The following is a 19,624-nucleotide window of genomic DNA, read 5'->3' as shown; positions in this document are numbered from 1 at the left end:
ACAAATCGCTCCCCAAAGTCAGACTCTCTCGATCAGTTTGTGCTCGCCAAGATTCGCACATTTGATGATGGCTTGAAGTCATGTCGCGTGGACACTTGACCAAAGCTGATTTCTAAGTCCAGAATTTTATACAGTTTAATTATATCTAGATTCTATCTATATTCTTAAGAATAAAATATGGAAATATGGAAAAAAAATAATATTCACGCATATTTTTATTTTCCTGATTTAATTAATTACTTATTAACAATTTAAATTACTTCAACATGATCGAAGCTTATTATTTTACATAAAAAGTAAAATGTAAAATGTGTCTATGATATATTAGCAAAGACATGAACCAAGGCAAAATTGATTTGGTCCCCAATATTTATTTTAACCATAACAAAAGTAATAGATGTTAAGCTATTTTGAATAAAAAAATTTTGTATAGCAGGCCAAGGTGCAAGGTCTAAGCGTGAACTTTAAAGCGTGATATTGTCAGCATGTAGAAACGTTTAGATGGAAATTGATAACAAAAATAAATAGAATACAAGTCCCCCCCATCAGCCACTGATAGTTGAACTAGATTTGGCATTTGTTTTACTAAATATGAAATGTTTATTTAATATCCCATATTAATTTACAATAATATTTACATGTTAAGCCATACAAAATGCGATATTTCCAAGTAAACCACAACATATTTGCTAACAATCGGGAATTGCGGGTGGCTAGCTACGCAGATTGATTTGATTAGACTACAAAGCTGGTTATGCGGAGGCTTATCACAAAAGAAAAAGGAATATTCTGTACAGGCGGGTCTGGGTTATAAATATCTAATATATCTGGATCGTTCGATCTAACGGCTGATCTGATCCGCTGATCAATTAAAACATCCAATTGTCGAATTTCCCGCGACGAGTTTGCTTGCTGTTATGAAAAAGAAATTTTATCAAAAAGGTTAGTTTATTATCCGGGCTTAGATATGTGGATTCTCTACATCGCTAACTATCTATATCAGTCATTTAGAAAAAAATAAAAGCAGAATCACATCGAAATAAGAAAATGAAAAACATTCAGAAAACATTGAAGTATTTATTTGCATTATTTATTGGTATTGCTTAAGTTTTAGGCATCATCATCGACTCCATCGAACTTTGTATGTTTCTCTCTCGTTAGGTATATAGTTTATAGTACAGTTTACTCATAACTTTAATACATCTTTAAAAAATAATCATAAATCGAATAAACAAAACAAATCGCAATCGAAAGCAGCTAAAAGAAATCACACCCTTTTGCTCTTCGGAATGTACGAGTGTATAAAAAATACTTATCGAAATTATCAGATATACAGGGGAATACAAAGTATTGTAGCGAAAAACGAAACGGTTTTGGCATGCAAAAACGATTGATCGCTAGTGGTTTTGGATAGATCATTCTGGTATATAAGTACAGAACACAGAGTACAGATATTTGGGATTGTCTTGGGTTCGGTCTCTACTCTACTACGTTCTACGCTTTTAGGCCTGGGTATATTGTAGAGTTCAGCAGACGCTAAAAATCAAGTATTCAAAAGCTAGCTAAAAGGCGATTCAACTAGGCTCAAACTTGCGTCACGCACTGCGCGTATTTGTCCAGTTCGCTCCTCAAAATCTTGACGCGTTCAGCTTCCGATTTCAGGGCATTTACCAGCTCCTCAATGGTTCGCTGTTGGTTTAGCACCAGCCCCTCCAGCTTATCCACCCGTTGCTCCAATTGGGCCACCCTTGAGGAACTGGCATCCTGGTGGTTGTTCAGCTGGCTGGTGGGCTTCTCCTCCTGGGACTGCGAGCTGCTGGCATTGGAGCTCTTTACCAGAGGCGAAACACTTCGTTGATTTCGTATAGCTAGACTGTTTGGCCTTGTGGCTCTCGTCTCCTCGTCGCTGCTGGCGGTTTGGACTTTGGCAGCCGACAAGCTGCGCGACATGATGGCATCGTTGGTGGTGGTGTGGGAGCTACTGGTGATCACCGAGCTGCTGGTCGTTGAGTTCTCCACAAACATGGAGGAGGTCACCGCTGAAGATTGGACTTTCGTTGTGATACTGCTGCTATTGCTGCTGACAGCTTGCTCGGCCGCAAAGAGTTTGGATGTCCTTTCGGCCACCGAAGCTCCTCGTGGCTCCACACTGGGTGAGGTCTTTTTCCTGGTGACCTGCGAGGCCTTCAGCTCCTCCATCCAAGGCGCCTTCTTCTTCTCCCACTCACGTGGCTTGGGTTTGGCCAACTGTGGTTCCTCGCCGGTGGAATTGTCATCAGAAGTCTTCCCTCCAGCACCGCCATCTTCACTCAACTCACTGGCACTTCCTGCTCCACCAGATCCGGACATTCCACTGCCATTTACATATACGGAATTGTTATTACTTTCGCCCAGCACATTGATAGCCGCCGATGGTGGACGTCTCTTTGGCGCCTTGACCCTTCCTTGCCGCATATCCGTGAGTATGGAAGCCCTCTCCACGCGATCGAAATCTGTATCCTCCACTGCAATCGTGGCAGCTCTCCGGATCACCACATTGCCAGCTGCTCCAGATTCAGGTAGTTGATTAGCACCTGAAAGCATCTTGCTGGCCGCAAGACCATCCGCCAAATCATGGGACACGGCAGTGGTGAGCTTTCCCTCGGTATTCTTTTTCTTGCCGCCCAAAAGGTTACCTGCGATTGTGAGATAATATATTAGCATTGTTTTAAGGATTTGTGGCACTACTGTGTACAGTACTCACCAGTCATAGGAACTCCGCCGGTGGGAGTTTTCTTGAGCGGCACACTGGGCTTCTTGCTGAGCACCGGCGGTGGTGGCGACTTGACCTTCTCGTCCAGCATGTTCTCCATGGACTTGCTCACTGATGATGAGGTTAGTCCAGTGGCTACTGTAGTGGCTGAGGAGGTGGTGGCACTAGAGGTGCTGCTCCGCTGCTGTCCAATGGACACTGATGCTCCCACTCCAGGTGGCTTAGTCAGGTCCAGGTTCTTGTTCTCCAGGGATTTCCTTTGGGCAGCCACATTGCCGGTGGGCAGACCCGTTTCACTAAGGATATCGTTCAGGGAGTCACGGGAACCAAAGCTCTCCTTGCGACCCGCCGAAGAGGAAGCTGTGGTGGTGCTGCTGGTAGTGCTATTGCTACTGCTCCCGGTCTTCTTGATGTACACCTTCGATGTGGTGGAGGAACTGCCTCCGATCTGCTCCTTCTGCTGCTGCGTGGTCACCGAGGTGGTGCTGGAATTGCTTGAGTTCGTTGTGGTCATGTGGCTGGTGGTGCTGGCGGTGTTGCTGACCTTCCTCTGATTCTGCGTAATCTGTGTGGCACTCGGTGGCTCGTTGATCGGTGCAACTGGAAAATTGGCAAACAGCGTCAAAGATTAGTTACATTGGACACAATTAGCACCAACAAACTGACATGCAAACATTCAACTTTGTTTACCAACAGTAGAAATCGATTAAAATGTACAGATTTAAGTTAACTAAATTTAGTGATATTTTGTTTGTAAATTATAATCAATATCATTCGTTTCGTATCTTTTAGCCAATATCCACTGCCATTCGGTACACAGTATTCGCGTTCGGATGAGGTGGTCCATGACTAACCATCCCGCTTCAGAACAGCTGAGCGCAGAAACAACTTGAAACTGGTTTCTGGCAACTTGTTGCCAAATGTCAATAAAACTAATGTGGAAATAGAAAAACAAACGAAAGCCGAACTCAAGTTTGAAGCCGAATCAGAGGCGTAGGAGAGGATCAAAGCGGGCTAATATAGCAAACAGCAAGCTGCAAACAATTGACGGACATAAATAAACGCCAATAAATGGTTGTGATGACAAAAGCCAAATCAAACCAAACCAAGCCGAAGCAAAACCGAAAGGCAACGAAAACTATTGAGTAACAACTTAAAATGTGTAAAGGTCAGACCCAAAGAAATGGCAATAGCCAACCGGAAAGAGCAATCTAAAGATCAGGCAACGAACTGGAAATGCCCTTCAAAAAATAAACGAACTTCAACAAAATGAAACTGATAACTACTGGGTGATTTGATGCATATTTGCTTAAATAAAAAGGTTATTTCAGCAACTTATAAACAAAAGTGTTGTTAACAGGAGTAACCAACTCATGCTGAATGATACAATGCATGTTCCGTTTTCTGTTCTTAAAAAATTAAGATTTATAATCGTATACCTATGCATGTATTTTTGTTATTTATAGCACGATCGCCATTTTACCCATTAATAAAAATTTCAAACGGTTCCTTGTCGAAGTCAAGATTGACTAAAGCAATCATCTCTAATTATAATCTCACTTGTTCTGCTGATGTCATATCTACACATCAGATTCTCCATGTTTATTAGCGTTTTTTTTTTTTACAAAATTCAACCTCAAGTGTGCCCAAATTTTGATACAGCCCATCAATCTTTTGATTCCCACGGACAAGCCAATGTACCCAAAATCCTAAGAGGCATAATCGTAACCGACCAAAGAATTGGCTTTGTCATGCTCGAATTTCTAAATAAAGGTGACCGAAAAGAAAAGCGCTCGACCCAACGACTTTCACTGCTTTTAATGACAAAAACGGAGCGAAATAAAATTTGCCATAAAAAATAAGAGCAGCGCGAATTTGATATTTTCTAGCATTGAGTAATTGAGCGTTGGGTGATTGTCATTATGATGACGGCTGTGCGGTTTTTGCTTTTTATTTTTACGGGTTCGTAGCCAACGGCAGTATATACACACGCATTAGCACGCACACTTCACCACTGGCAAATCGAAAGACTTAAGCAACGAACGCGACTTAATGATGACTTTGAATCCGAGACACGCAGCAAATTATAATCATTAATTTACACCTGACTGACACATAAACCATAATTAGAAAAGCGCGCGCCCAAACAGTTGTTCCCCTTTCCCAAACCGATCCGAGGAAAACGAAGAAAACTTCTTGGCCATGTGGCAGAAAAACATGACGAATGCAATTGCACACCAACTGGCTAAAAGAAGCAATAAAGAAAGCCGCAAGAACTGTAACTGTAACCGTAGCACACGCACCACAGTGAGCCAAGAAAAATGATTACCGATTACTCCTCGCCGTTTTGCCGCGACGACGAAAATATTTCAATAACGTAAATGGTCAAGAAATCAAAGCGTACTGACTTGGCCCGAAAGGTAAACAAAAACGCTGGCAAAGGTACCAAAATGTTGAGAGCGTCGTGATTTTTGTTTTGCCTGGTTTTTGTGTCTCTCGCCTCTCTGGCAACTTTGTTGATAAACTAAAACAAAGGGGCTGGGCCCCCCAAAAGGCGGGAATCCCAGATAAACGCTGCTAATGAAGATGATCATGATTATCTGCAAAGAGACTTTCAGCTAAGAGAGCGCACCACAAAAGAGCTGCCAACCGCAAAGAGACACGTTAACTCGAAAAAACGTAGCACAAAAACCAGTTACGGCCAACTGTTGTTTATTTTAATGATGTTGCTGCTGCTGCTCAAGTGTCGAAGGTGGTTGGTAGGTTGGTTGGTTAAAAAAAAGACAAAAAGCAAAAACTGCGACGTTGACAAAAGCAAAAATTAAATGCCAAGCATAAATTTGCTAAGCTCGAAGACAGCAGCTTGGAATTCCGCCGCCGACCGCAAAGTATGCTGCGAAATAATTTGTATTAATTAAGTATAATATTTCAACTTTTCCCAAACGACAAATTGCAAAGTGTTCGAGCGGGGAATGCGGGGAACCCTCATTTTTTTCGCGCAAACAAAGCGAGGAAAACTGCGCAAACAAAACAAACAAGTTTTTCGGTCGTCCATGCAAATGACAAAACAAACTCTTTGGCATTCAGCAAAACAAACATGCACCGCAAATTGAACAGAAAAACCGATCGAAAACAAAGCGCTTTGATTTGGTTTGGACCGCTTCCAGCCCCCCTGGCCACGCCCTTTCCCGCGGTGCAGCCCCTCTTTTTTCCACGCCTTTGGCATCTCGAGCGCCACAGAAAGCCGAATAAATAAACCAATGCAGCAGCCAAAATAATGTACATTATATAGTAGTGAATATTGGATGGTCTCTTGAATTCACTGTTATAAGGAAAACTAAAAGAAGATACTAAAGATGCACTTAGATTCTCTGCATAGATAACTGTATATCCAAATCAAAAATCTAAATAATCACAAAACTGATAACTATATATTTACATTATACATCTAAATTCTATTCAAATAAATTGTATTGCAAAAGTGAAATTGTCAATTTAATACTCCATTCCTCTTATCAACATACCCTCGATCGGGATCAATGAAATAGAGTACCCAACTAAGCAAAGCATAAATCATAGAAATTATGAGCAGAAACAGAAGAAGAGGGGCGTTCAAAGCCGCACAATTTTCCATTTCACACAAGAAACGCCTCAAGGAGGCACCAACCGAGCCGGCAGAGAAAGGAAAATGAAAAGTGGCCGAAAAAAAGTAAGGAAAAACAAGTAAAGCCAAGAGCCCGGAGGAAATTCGTGGACGGAGGAAGGGAGGGAGGGAGGTGTTCACTCTGCGGCTGCCTACTGGAAAAACTCGTTTACATACAAATCGTGGTGATAAAGCTGGCCATACGCGCGCCCAAGAACTCGAAAGAGCCGCCTCGCTGCGTCCGCCGTGGAGTACGGACCCCATCTATAATTCCGGACCCGGATCCGGCTCCCGTTCCGCCCATTCCAGGCCGGGTGCGTGGGCGTGGCCGTGGCAACGGTGGAGCTGCTGTTGCTTTTGCACCGGATTTCGTGTGTTTTGTGTTTACAGTGTTGCAGTTTCATTTATTAAAGACCCAAAATCGTAGAATCGTGGTGGAAAGATAAATAGGAGTAGAATAAATAGGGGAGTAGAGAAAGAGAAAAGTGTTGAGGAAAATTACAGAGAGAAAGACCAACGGGTTGGAGTCATAATATACAAAATATGTGAGTGGAGTGGATACATAAAAACAAGAGATAGAGGTACAAGTAGATAGGAGAAAACGTAAACAAAATTTCCCATAACCAAGTCATAAAAACTGGGAAAACGAACTTGAAGATGTGGTTAACCGAAACATTTTTAATGTTTTAATTGAATGTGGTGCGTGGTGCGTGGTGCATGAGGTGCGTGTAATGAATATGATGTTTCCGATGTGCCAGCGACTCAATTGGGAAAACTAGCCATAAAATTTATCTAGACTTTATCCCATTAGCTACTATTTTTTGATGTCAATGCAGAAAGATGTTGCCCACGTTAGCTAGACCAAAGACACTAGAATAACAAGATGCGTAACGGCCATACATTGGTTTGGCACTATGCAGCCACTTTTTTGGTGACGGCCAAAATTGCTCTCTTTCCGCTCGCTCACACTGAGAACATAAGAAATCTAAAAATAGAATTTGCTTGCTTGTGTGAGTAAAAACAAGAGACGAGAACGCGTATATGTGTGCGTGTTGTGCTAGAAGACGATTTTCGGGCCGAAATCAATTCTGATCAAAGAAATGAATTTACATTGTACATATTAGGGTAGTTTTTTGCCAATTTCGTAGCAATATGATGAAATAAAATAATTTTTAAAAATTCGCGCCCTTCTTATTATAATTTTAAAATTTTAATTTTAATTTTAAAATTTTTTAATTTTAAAGCTTTTTAAATTCGTTTGTTAAAATCGCCGCTCGAATTAGCTACCGTTTACATATTTATATTTATGTTGATAATTATTTATGTGTAATATGTGTAATAGTCGGTACCCAGGGAACACCACGGGGAGGCCATTACAATTGTAATGGGGTCTTATATTTACGTATATGACCTTCGAGTCGACTTGAAATATTTTAATGTTTAACATTAAAACATTTCCATATTCCCCAATTAAGTTATTTTTCTAACTATTGTTTTTTATTATATATTGCTCGATTTTTCAGTCGTCAGTTATTTAAATAACGCTCATTTTTTTTATTCATGAGATAGAATGCTGAGAACTCTTTATCAGATGCATTCATTTCTTTTATAGCTTCTTTAAGGGCTGAGTACAAACATTCGTTGTCTCCTGGCTGTAACTTTTTTATGCTGTTCCACTTTTGGTAAAATATAAATTATTATAACTACTTATAACAAAAGGAATACATTACATTGAGAAATAAATATTTCATAAAAATAATACGAAGTAGAAAATAAAAATTTGTAAAATAAATAAAAATATGAAAACTGTTTATTGCAAAAGTCACATCAAAGACTGTAGAATTATTCTAGTGTCTTTGTTTTGGTCATATCTTGAGGCACGAAGTGCGGACACAAGCACTCAACAATCATTGCCTTATTAATTTTTCACACGCCGCAAGATGAATACTCTAATGACAAATATTCTTATATAAAGTCATTTTTGAAATTTATTTTTGTGATATTATGTACATAGATTTGGCTATTTCTAATCTATTTTCAAATAATAATAACGTTAAGGCAATGCAAAACAAGAATTTTCCGCATGGTGCCAATTGATCAAAAATAATATAGATTTAAAGTCTAAGAACTTCTACGGTGAAGGGCATATTTTGTCAAATTTACAATGCATGAGCATACGTGTGCACACATAAAGTTGTCTGCTATCACTGTATGCGTAGAAAAGAGCGGTTCGCTGTAGCGCTCTTCGCTCTCTCGCTCTCTAACAAAAATTCGAGAGAGCCTGGAGCCACCTCTAGAGCCACGGCCAAAAAATTGTGTGCCAAAAAATCGTATGGCGTTACGCATCTTGTTATTCTAGTGTCTTTGGCTAGACTATATCTATATGGAAAATTTCCTACACTAGATACCTCCATTGCGACTACTTACTAATATATTTACAAAGAAAGTAGTTTCCCGGACTTTAATGATCTCTCTGGCCCACTAGCTACATTGTTTACCATTAAAAAAAAAACTTGTTAAAACCTTTAAAACCAAGCATTAGTCAACCAATTTACGGCGCGCCTATCAAAAGCTCCGTACACAAATCCTTGCTCAAATACAATATAATGCCATTACGCATCGGCAATAAAGTTTATCTGATTCATATGCGCCGGAGGCAATTAAGTCATCTACAAATTTTGCACAGACGTTGAAAACCAACGATCCGAAAGATATGCAGCGAGTGAAGGAAGTCGGGGAGGGAGTGGCTGGCTGGTGTCTTTTCTTTTAATTAATTCAATTACCAAACGAACAACAAACGTTTATTGACTTTGATCCCCGCTACGTCACGACAACAATTTCGAAGTCTAACGACTTGCGCTTTACAGCCGATGCGTTGGGAAATTGCCGCCAATTAAGAGGGGGGAAAATGCATTGATGAGAGGTGGAGACTTGATGACAACAAACTTGACAGACCGAAATCAAAAATGCGATGTGATTGAGAGAGAAAATCGGTGAAGCGGTTGCAAATCCTTGGTGAAAACTCACCTTCCGAAGGTGCCAGCATTTTGACAAAATTGTCGGGAAAGACGCCCACTTTGCCGCGGATTTCTCCTTTCCACCAGCCCTTATCGGGCAGTTCCGTGCTGATAACTGCGATTATGTCGTCCACCTTCAGCTCCAGTTCATCGTCGTTCTGCGGGGCGTAGGGGAACTCCACCCGGCAGAACTCCCGCTGCGGCTTGGGTGGCAACATGGGCACTGCTGCCGCTGCTCCTCCACCAGCTGCTGCTCCCGATCCCGAAACTATGGCCGCCGGCTCCGCTGGAGCAGATGCTGCTGCTGCTGCAGTTGCCCTGCTCTTCGTTGCCTGCTTAGTTGTGGAGGTGGAGATGCTGGTGGACGCAGGAGGCACTGCTCCGCCGGTTGGTACTGTGGCTGTGGCTGCCACATTGGCCACATTGGCCGCCTTGGACGTCAGCGCCGATGTGGTCACGGTGGCGCCAATTGTCGGTGGCCGTTTGGAGGCCAAAACGGGAGACGGCTCGATATGTTGCACAAAGTTCGATGGGAAGACGCCGACTTTGCTGCGCAGACGACCGCGCCACCAGCCTTCCTCGACCTAAATGAGAAAACAGAGTGAAGCAGAATTGAGTGAAATGAACAGACTGAAACCAAATGTACTGCACTGCGAGAAAATACCGAATGTTCTTACAAGCGTCAAATCTACATTTACATTTAAATCGTAAAATAAAAAAAATATATGTTGGTTATTTTATGTCAAAACCAAAAGTTACCAAACAATCAAGAGCTTTGGAACTTGTTAATAAGATTAGGACGATTCTTTCTCTCAGTGCGCAACGAATTTCAATTTCTATTGGCCCAATAGGTTAAATGGGGGTAGAAAGCAACCCCGCATTCCCCCCGTTACCCGGCGTGTACGCACCTCCCCTAGGAATTCAATGACATCACCCACGGCCAACGTCAGTTCGTCGTCGTTGACTTGTGTGTAGCTATAGATGACTTTGCAGCGGCGATTCGATGTCGCGGATTTGTCCCTGAATTTGGAGAAGCGAAACAGCATGTAAAATCAGCTATTGCGTCATTTGCAAGTGGTCTAAGTGAACGAACCTCAGCTGCACAGCGGTGCCCACCTCGATGTGGTCGCCACTGCCAGTGGTTCCGTTGCCATTGCTACTGACTCCGGACTCCAGCACGCGCACAAAGTTATCCGGAAACATCCCCGTTACGCCGGAGGCCTTCAGGGTGCCCTGCCACCAGCCGCCGGGCATCTGCTTGATCCGATGGATAATGGCACCTTTCTGGAGATCCAGCTCGTCCGGCTCCTTGGCCGCGTACTCATATTCGACTATTGCACAGACTGAAAGGAAAAAGATGGGTAAATGGTTGGTTTTTTAAGACAAGTTCATACTTTCAATTTCCATTAAACTAACCGCATTAACAAACTTAATCATCAGCTAAAGCGAACAGAACACAATTTGTCATGACGCATGTCGAAAACAATGAGACCATGACTGACTGACACTTTATTAGAAATCAGTCTTAGAAACTATATTTACCACTAGCCGCACAAGGCGACAGCTTGAAAATGTAAATTAAAAAAAAAATAAAAAAAACTTAAATAGCCGCAATGCTAAACTTATTTGGCTTTTGGAGGTTGCTGCCCCCGCACGATTGACTCAGTTTTTATATGTTTCTTGCTTTTCTCGAGTGTTTGGATGCCGTGTCCAATTTTTGATGGGTTGTGTGAGTGATGGAAATACCCTGATGGCAAACGAAATACTCAGCTATGTAAATAACTTGGTATACTGAATGGTAAGAGTATCGAAGTCTCTTCAGTAAACCTAAATGCATTGGAAACACTTATTGGCTTAGAAGAGGGAAGTAGAAACCGAAGAGGGCCACAAATAAACAAACATGATAATAAATTCCTGTGCTACGTGATGTCATTTAGATCGACACTTTATATATGGGTCAGTTCATAGAGGGGAATTTGCCGTCTAATTCCAACCAACTCATCAGAACTCGATGAGTAATGTGCGAAGGAAAACTAAAAATTGTCATCGGTTGGCCAACGTTTAATGGGCGTAAAACCAGCAATTGGAGTTGATCGCTTGATGGCATTAAGGCGGCTCGAAGTGCTTTCCATTTTCCGCTCGTTTCAAATCAGCTCTTAACATTTCTTTCACTGACAGGCGTTTCGGGGGGATTTTGGGGGGGTTGGGATGGGGCCACCAACACTGAAGTGCCTGCCAATCGTTATCCAAAGCAGTTTCGTCAACAGCGCATAGTAGTAATTTCACTCCAGTTAAAGTCACCGAGCCCGTCTGAGATCGAGATCCGGTGATGAAGTGGCAAAAGTGCTGCAGCCACGCACCGCAATAACAAAAAAAAAAAAAAATGGTCGGACAGTCGGACGGAAGCATCAAAGAGATTGGGGAAAAGCTTGAAAAGCAAAAGACAACTAACTGGGTATGGCACTTAGATTCTGATGCAATACCAGGTAAACACTACATTTAAATGTGACTAATTCGTTTGAGAGTTAGATGCTTAAAAAGTAATCCGAACATTCTTAGAAAGCTGAATTTAAATTAGAATTTAAAATGGTTACAACAAATGATTGGAGTATAATAATAAATGCAGAAATCAATGAAATGACATATTTGATAAATGCAATGACAATTATTCATCGACACATCGTGTCACGGTTGCATCGCCACCAAGAGCCAATTTGTGTCTAGGCTGAGTATCTGAGTATCTGAATGGCCAAGTATTTGAGTATCTCAGATACTGTGCCTCAGCCACACTGTTTAACCTACGCGACTGTAAAAGGCAAACAAAGCGACAGCCAAATGAACCTTTAATGCGGTTTTTGTTTTTCAAAGTTTTTCATCTTCCTCTCTGGCGATTTGCTGCCGCTTTCCTCTTTGTTTTCGCTCATATGCTGTGTACGCTTGAATAACAATAATAAGCGACCGCAAAGCGCGCTGAATGAGTGGAAAGAATGGAGGAGAGCGTTGAAAGAGGGCCTAGAATGGGCGGTATGCAGCAGCGAAATGAGACGCGTCTGGAAAACCTGCACGGCGAGGAAAAGAAATTAAAATTGGCATACAATTTATTAATGTGAAAACTGCTTATAAACCATGAAACTAGGCAGGGTTTTTAGGTATCCTTATGCTGGACCCAAATACGACGAGTTTTTGCCGAAACTCCCATTTTTGCTTTAAATAGGTTAAATGATACAAAATTAGTCCAATTTTTTGCTGTGTAACAAAAATGGTGAAAATCGGGCGCCAAGTGGTGGAAAGCGAGGAAACGCGCAGCATAGTCGTGAGAAAAGCCTGATGAAAGAGCCGAGAGCCGAATGGGAAAACCAAATGTGTAAATGTGTCAAAAGCGGAGAAAATCGCATGACAGCCACAGCCGCCATCTGTCGCCGCCAGAGGGCGTGCTGGTCGTCACGGACATGTGGGTGTTTGGGTGCATTCATTTGTTGCCTTGCAACTTGGACACACATATCTCCGATCATTACGATATCGGGTTTTGTTGGGAAGTCAGCTTCCCCCAATGTCAAACAGCACATCATGTCGGCCATAAAGATATGCAAATCGCTTACTGGATAGTTAAAAATATGGCTCGAAAACAGCTGAAGGTACGAGGTGTTATTAAACAGGCAAACTACGATTTTTGTATACCCTATAAAGGTTGTACTTTTTTTTTTACAATCTGGTATACCCACACACTTTACATTCAAATAAGCAATACAGTACTTTTCAGCTGGCTCTCCGACACTGCAGCTCCTTCCCTGCCCCTCATCCGCATTCTCCCCCCATTATGCATAAAGTTCAACTGATGCATCCGAGAGATTACCGAAACGGTTGAGCTCCACATATAATATGTAAAATATAACCTGTAACCGGTTCAGATGAGCAGCTGCACTTATTTGTTGGCGGCCAAAGGTGCGGCAAGAGTCCCCAAAGTTCCGTTCAAAATAAACACCTTCAACAAACACCTCCCCCCTCCAGTTGACACCACCCCCTCCGAACCCATCCCTCCGTTTGAGGTGAGCAAACAAGAACATGCTAATTGGTTTAACTATCGGTTTTGGCTGCCTTTGAAATTCGGTTTTGCTTGGCTTGTCTTTGGCACAGAGAAAAATCACTGGATATTACAAAGATATAAATTTTTTGTTTAATCTTTGTACTACTAAACTGACATTAAACCAGAATCTATAAACATAGAAACACAAGGCATAAAGATGATGTACAAAATTTTGAATCAACATTTTTTTCCCAGTGCATTCATTTCAAAGGTGCGATGTGGTTGGTGGGGGAGAGATGCCATGAACCGTAAACGGTAAATTGCCTTTGCGTGAGTTCGACTTTTAAATATGCAAGTCCACGGGTTTCAGCGGTCTTAAGAGGGGAGAAGCCAAAAAAGGGGTTATCCACATGCATAAGTGAGTGCAGATATAGTGAGTTAATGGAGCTGACCTGTCTGACTGCCTCTTTTCATTGGGGGCGGGCTTCCAACTGGAAACTGGCATGACCTGGTTAAAAGTTTTATTCCTCCTTCTTGGGCCAACGAGGGGGTTTAAGTGCTACGGGGCAGACACAGAGGGCCGGGATATTGATTGCGAAGTATTTAATCAGCATGGCACAGTATGAACCAATAATTTTATACAATATTTGATAGCCGCATGAACTCGATGTAAGGTATACGATTTTTGATTCCAAGATCCACCGAAAATCTCGGTGCATGAAATTCTCAGAATCATTGCTTTTGAATCGTGCATGACTGAACATAAAGAAAAACACCCTTCTGTCTGAGCAGCTGCTGCCAATTTGTAAAGGTCTTAGGTCATTTGCCCACCCTTATTATAATTACTTGGAATGCAAGTCAGGAACTTCAAGCTTCAAAATCAATTCCAGAGCACACAAGAAAGCGACACAAATGTCTGTCCCCCAGGAGCCCACTTTTCACTTTTCCATTGCCCACCACTTTTGTCGTCCTCAAAGCAAACACACACGTCCTTGATGAGCCCAGCCCACCCAGGTGACCTTGACTTATGAGCTTTGCGAGCCCTGAAACACTGAAATGAAAGCAATTGCTCAAGTTCAAGGCCGCACATTGCGTGTGAAAAGCAGAGGCAGCAATCTAATTCGTTTGTCGCCAAATGCGAGTTGCATTTCAATTGCTTTTAATTGGGGGATGCACACAGAAAGATATCCCTGCTGCGGGGTAATTAAGACCCCATACATGCAGTAAACTCTCCGTAAACATTTTATGAATCAATGCTTTCATAATGCCAAAAACCAATGATAAGGCAGGGAAACGACCCTTATCGCTACAGTCGAAAACTGCAAAGCGATAAACAAAGAGTGGCATTAACATTCGGGTTCGATTAAGTCATTGTCGGAGGTGTCGTCATTGACACGCGTGGCCATTTGTAAACACTGGAAAAATTTCAAGATTGTGTTAAAAGAAACCCAACCAAAATCTAAAAAAAATAATGATAATTGAAACAAAATTTCTTGTTTGGAAAAGCATCATTCAAAGTACTAAACCCCCTTTATTATATCATCTTCAAATATTACGAAAGTTCTTCCAAAGATTTCGCTCTTCAGAAATTCTCCTCCAGTGTAAACCCTCTTACCACTTGACCATCATTTGAATGCATTTCCATTTCAATTGAGCGCGGCAACCGAAGCATGGAAAAGCTGAACAGCGCAGGTTTCAATTGAAAAGTCGTGCCCCCGCCCCCCTTTTCCGGGTTTCCCCACCGCCCATGTGATTTGTGTGGCAATATGTGGCGGCGATCGCTGGTTGATTCCGTGGAGTTTACGATGGAAAGTGTTTAGGAGCAGAGCGACCATCCATCCATCCATCCATCTATCGGCAATTGCAGCTGATGAGTTGTGCATTAACCAAATGAAATGGGGAAAATAAATGGAAACGAGCAGCTGGAGGTCAAGAGAGTCCAGCTGATTGAAGCGGCTTTTCCGAGGAGTTTTGGGTTCATTTTTCAAATCTTTATTTAAACTACAGTGAAGATCATTGGTGGTTTAGTATTTACTCAAGAACTGCAAACAAAGCAAGATACTTGGATTGTTTGGGAAGCCAATGCACTTAATCCACTCGAAGGGCCATTAGAAACGAGGCCTTGGAGTTCATTGGGGTCTTATCAGTTCATTGATATGGAATGCTTTATAGTTTAAACGATGAGTGGAACCCGCATATTTTCGCTCCAAACATAAAGATAAATGGAAAGAGGCCCAAGGCAATTCAAGTTGATTTCCAGATCGCAGAACAAACATTTCATACACTTGGCTTACATTTTTTGATAGTTTCAATGGAATCCCGAAGTCAGGGACGGAAGCATATATTAGGAATTGAGCAAGAGCAAGAGAACTCATATCTCTGGTTTTCTATTACACCCTTCCCCTTTTTGATAAGCGAGGCCAGCAAAAGTCTGAGGAACGACGATAAGATAGGCGAAAAAGCCAGCTAAAACACAATATTGCCATTCGAATTCGAGTCTGAGTCACCGCAGTCACAACTGTTGAATGCACTCGACCAGCAAAAAATGAAATACACAAATACAAATAAAAATAAAAATAAAAACAAAAACAAAAAAGTAAAAAAACGCGAAAAGTACATTATTTGCATATCAATAAAGCGGTTCTGTTCGCTGCAAACGAGAAATAATTCAAAACAAAAACGATGTACTTTCGTTGCCAGTTTTTACTTAGTTGATTAGCACTCTTAGCAGAGCATATCCGGCCAAATTCATATTAAAAATGATTTTGTTTAAACAAGTGTACAGAAATGGCGTTCTTGTGATGGTAAAACATCAAATTTGGACACATATTCATATCGAAAATCAAATGATTCACTAAGTTGAGATAGAGTATTTCCTCATGTCCTTAATTCGCGGTATTGTCATGAGCAATTCTGCGAATCCCAAGTGACTCATGAGCGATCCATCAGGTCTGGCAAAGTGGAGAACATAAGGGATTAGTGGCCAGAGAAAGAGTTCTATGCGAAGTGGCTGGTGGTAATGGGCCAGGTGAGGGCGTGGTCCCACTCCCATTTCCAGCCCACACCAAAGTCAATTACGGAATATAAAAATGCAGGCGTGGCATGGGCAATTTATTAAATTGTCAGGAAAGCTTTGGCGCGAGGAGTGCTGGAACCCCTTAGACGTGGATATGATATGATGATATGATAAGATAAAGGCCGAGCAAAATGTGGCAAATAAGAAATCTGATAAAATGTTTTCATTTGGCGATTCATTTGCGTTGACCATTGATTGCCATTGTTGCCGGTTTTCTGTTTTCTGTCTTCTGTTTTCCATGTTTTGAGTTTTGTGTTGGCGTTACATAAACGCCGCTCGGAATCACTTAAAGCAGCGGAAGAAAGCAGCTTTGTTTGGGATGCAAATGTAGTAGATGGGTACACAGAGAGCTGGCCTTTCCATTGTCCGCCGTCCCATGGAAATTGTTCATCAAAAGAAATCAGAAATCAGAAATCATTAGTGAAACGGCTGCGGGTGCGGTGCATATTTTTTTATTTTTGAGGCGCGGTCTTTCAATCAGCCTCCATTATCAGAAGGCAACATCGCAGAGGCGAGGGCTTCTCAATCTTGGGCTCCATCCACAAAGAAGCCACCACAAGGTTGAAACGCACATTAAGATTTATTAATATTGTCTGGACTGAGCAGCCCCTTAGTACGAGTAGTGCCTATCGATCCCGGATTATCTCTCCATGGAACCAACTGAACAGTAGCCAAAGGGTCAGCAAAGGGTCGGAAAACCCATAGACGAGTGGAATACACCAGATAAGCTTGGAAAACACAAAAGAGGAGTCAAAGTAAGCTTTCTATATTCAGATTTACAACGGGTTTCAAGGGTAAACAAATCAATTTGCAATTAGCAAGTAGCTTCAAAATTTTTAAACAGGTAACACTAAAAAACGAAAGCAAAACATTACTTTATATCTTTGTAAATCCCTTTTATATGAATAGTTGGATGGCCGAAACACTTAATTGGCCCTCATTCAAAGGTCCGTACAAAAGAGTTAATTAAAATGCTAAAAAACCGCAATATTTTCATCGGATTTCGGCCTGAATCAGAGGCTTTTTTTAGCTGACCCGGGCGAGATGGAAAATATCCACTAATTTGCATCGCAGAACATTTGTTCTCCAGTTCCCATTGTGAATTTGAAAAGTTTTCAGGGGGAAAATGAAATTGATGGCGGCATGAAGTCATCAAAACGCAGAAATTCTATTTCAAATGCCTTTTCTTCGGCCACTAAAACCGGTTCTCATACAAAGTGTTTTGTTTTAGCCCATGTTATATTTGTTTGTTTGTTGTCCAACTTTTGGTTTATTGCTGTAAAAATCGTGGTCACAGAGTGTTAAAAACAACAGGGCTTTAACACAACACCGTTAGTCAGTCAGACGTATATCCAGGGTATTAGATTCGAGTCAAGAGGAAAATGGAAAACCAAGTGTCCTTGGGCTAAGATGACACACCCACCCCGAAAAGCAACAAAAACAAGAAGAGTTTTTCGGGCGCACAAAATGCGAATGTGGCGAGCAAAGGCAGACGGCAAAAACAGGCGGGACCCACCCCGAAAAATAGGACAGAAAAAAAACAACAAAATGGAAAAGAAACTGCAGTTTTGGGTAGTTGAACGCGGGGTACTCTTCTTTAAAGGTGTGAAGAGAAGAGAAAGGTCTTGTGATGAGTTCTAGGAATCTACGATAAAATCGAGCTGGCATATAAGCATTTATCTCTAAGATCTTCACATTGTATCGGTGCAGTTTAGTTGATCTTTAGTTTTCGAAATGAAATCCTTTTTACTTACTATCTACTGCTAGATAGATCGTGTTACGGCTCAAATGCCCTTCCTTTATGCGGGCATACTGGCTGCAGGAGCGAACTTACTGTTGTTTTCCATGATTGAAGCGATTCCTGGTGGCCAGCGCTTCCAGCAGGTTCAATGCACGCTGTGTTTTCTGTTTTTGGTTTCGTATCTTGAAGACGGGTTTATGAATCACGCGCGTTAACCGCGAAAAACGGAAGGTAGGAATTACCTAGAACTCTATATACACGAGTATTTCTCGACGTGTTTTTTATTTTATTTATTTTTTTTTTTTTTTTGACCCTGTTCTGCTCGCAGTTAAATTTCAACAAAGAGTAAGAGACGGGGCGCGCGTGCGAGCGAGAAGGAGCGAGCGCATTTAATTTCGCGTCACGTAGAATATTTTCCTTTTTTTTTTTGTTGATTTATTGCAGTTTCCTCTGCCGTTTTTCGTTGCACTTTTCACTGCCCACCTTGCTTCGCTTCCTTTTCGGCTTCGCACTTCTTCTTATTCGCTGGCACGCACTTGCACTTCGATTTGCTCTCCACACGCATTCGCATGCACTCAATTCACTCCGCCTTTCCAGCGCGGCAGTGCGTCTCCGCTTTTCGCCACTCACTACTCACTTCCTTCGAATTAAATGCGCTTTTGCCACAAAATAAACGGGCAAATATAATCCCAGCAAATCGCCAAACGAGCGAGCGAAACGCAAACACGCCGACGAACTCCCACTACAACTACAACAACCACAACAACCGTTCGCTGCGGCTGCGAGAGTGGGACCAGCGGCGGCTAGCGACGAAATACTTAGTCCCTTTTGGCGCGAGCGGAGACGGCAACCACGGTTCGCGGCACGGGTTGTGGTGTGCAGGGACTCCAACCCAGTAGGGGTATTCCACCGTAGGCCATTACTTTCAGCTATTTTTAAAATTTTACAATTAAATGCAGCAGAATGTTTAATCAATGTAAATATTGAATATAACTAAATATATTAATAATGTACTATTTTGTAAATATATCGTCAGCAATACTTCCATTTGGCTTCACATCCCATTTTAATATATGCATTTTTAATTTCATTTATAGTCCAGTCATAACCAAATGAAATAATATAGATGTTTCTTTTTTCATGCCATATATGCATTTATATTTCATGACAAATTAAATTAAAGCCCATTGAACAATTTATTTTAACGCAGTTCAGTTGATTCATTATGATAGAATTATACTTCGCTCAAAACTAATTAAATGAAAACCGTTTGCTTCAAATAATGACATTTAAATTCACTTAAATAAATTTCTTTAATATATCTTTAACAACATGCCATTTCCTAGCTCTCCATTTAAACTTCTTTCAAAT

The 19,624-nt window shown here is 41.6% G+C and overlaps 1 protein-coding gene across 10 annotated transcripts, besides 1 other annotated feature; it reads right to left on the bottom strand.

Annotated features, from left to right (window-relative positions):
- Positions 1-624: 624 nt before the first annotated feature.
- Positions 625-19,013, bottom strand: cindr (CIN85 and CD2AP related). 10 transcript variants are annotated; one of them, NM_001276200.1, is made up of 7 exons: positions 18,347-19,013; positions 10,506-10,755; positions 10,321-10,432; positions 9,423-9,996; positions 6,573-6,749; positions 2,744-3,352; positions 625-2,675 (listed from the first exon to the last, which is right to left on the bottom strand). In NM_001276200.1, the coding sequence occupies exons 1-7, from the start codon at positions 18,357-18,359 to the stop codon at positions 1,585-1,587; spliced, it is 2,826 nt and encodes a 941-aa protein (NP_001263129.1). In that variant the 5' UTR covers positions 18,360-19,013; the 3' UTR covers positions 625-1,584. The 10 variants fall into 10 exon arrangements, with proteins under 10 accessions (NP_001263129.1, NP_733406.1, NP_001263124.1 ...); NM_001276195.1 differs by lacking the exon at positions 6,573-6,749 and having other exon boundaries at positions 1,071-2,675; positions 18,267-19,013; NM_170526.3 differs by lacking the exon at positions 6,573-6,749 and having other exon boundaries at positions 1,071-2,675.
- Positions 7,258-8,762: a mobile genetic element.
- Positions 19,014-19,624: the final 611 nt, after the last annotated feature.

This window comes from Drosophila melanogaster, chromosome 3R (assembly GCF_000001215.4).
Source record: "Drosophila melanogaster chromosome 3R".
Taxonomy (NCBI): domain Eukaryota; kingdom Metazoa; phylum Arthropoda; class Insecta; order Diptera; family Drosophilidae; genus Drosophila; species Drosophila melanogaster.
Note: the sequence above shows the minus strand (reverse complement) of the source record. Positions and strands in the feature narration are given on the sequence as shown.

Excerpts from the sequence above, each read along its gene's own strand:
- cindr (NM_001276200.1), bottom strand. Across the intron at positions 6,750-9,422 it reads AATGCTGGCACCTTCGGAAG|CAACAGCAGCTCCACCGTTG; the intron begins GTGAGTTTTCAC and ends CCGGTGCAAAAG. Across the intron at positions 3,353-6,572 it reads CAGCTTTATCACCACGATTT|TTGCACCGATCAACGAGCCA; the intron begins GTATGTAAACGA and ends CCAATTTTCCAG.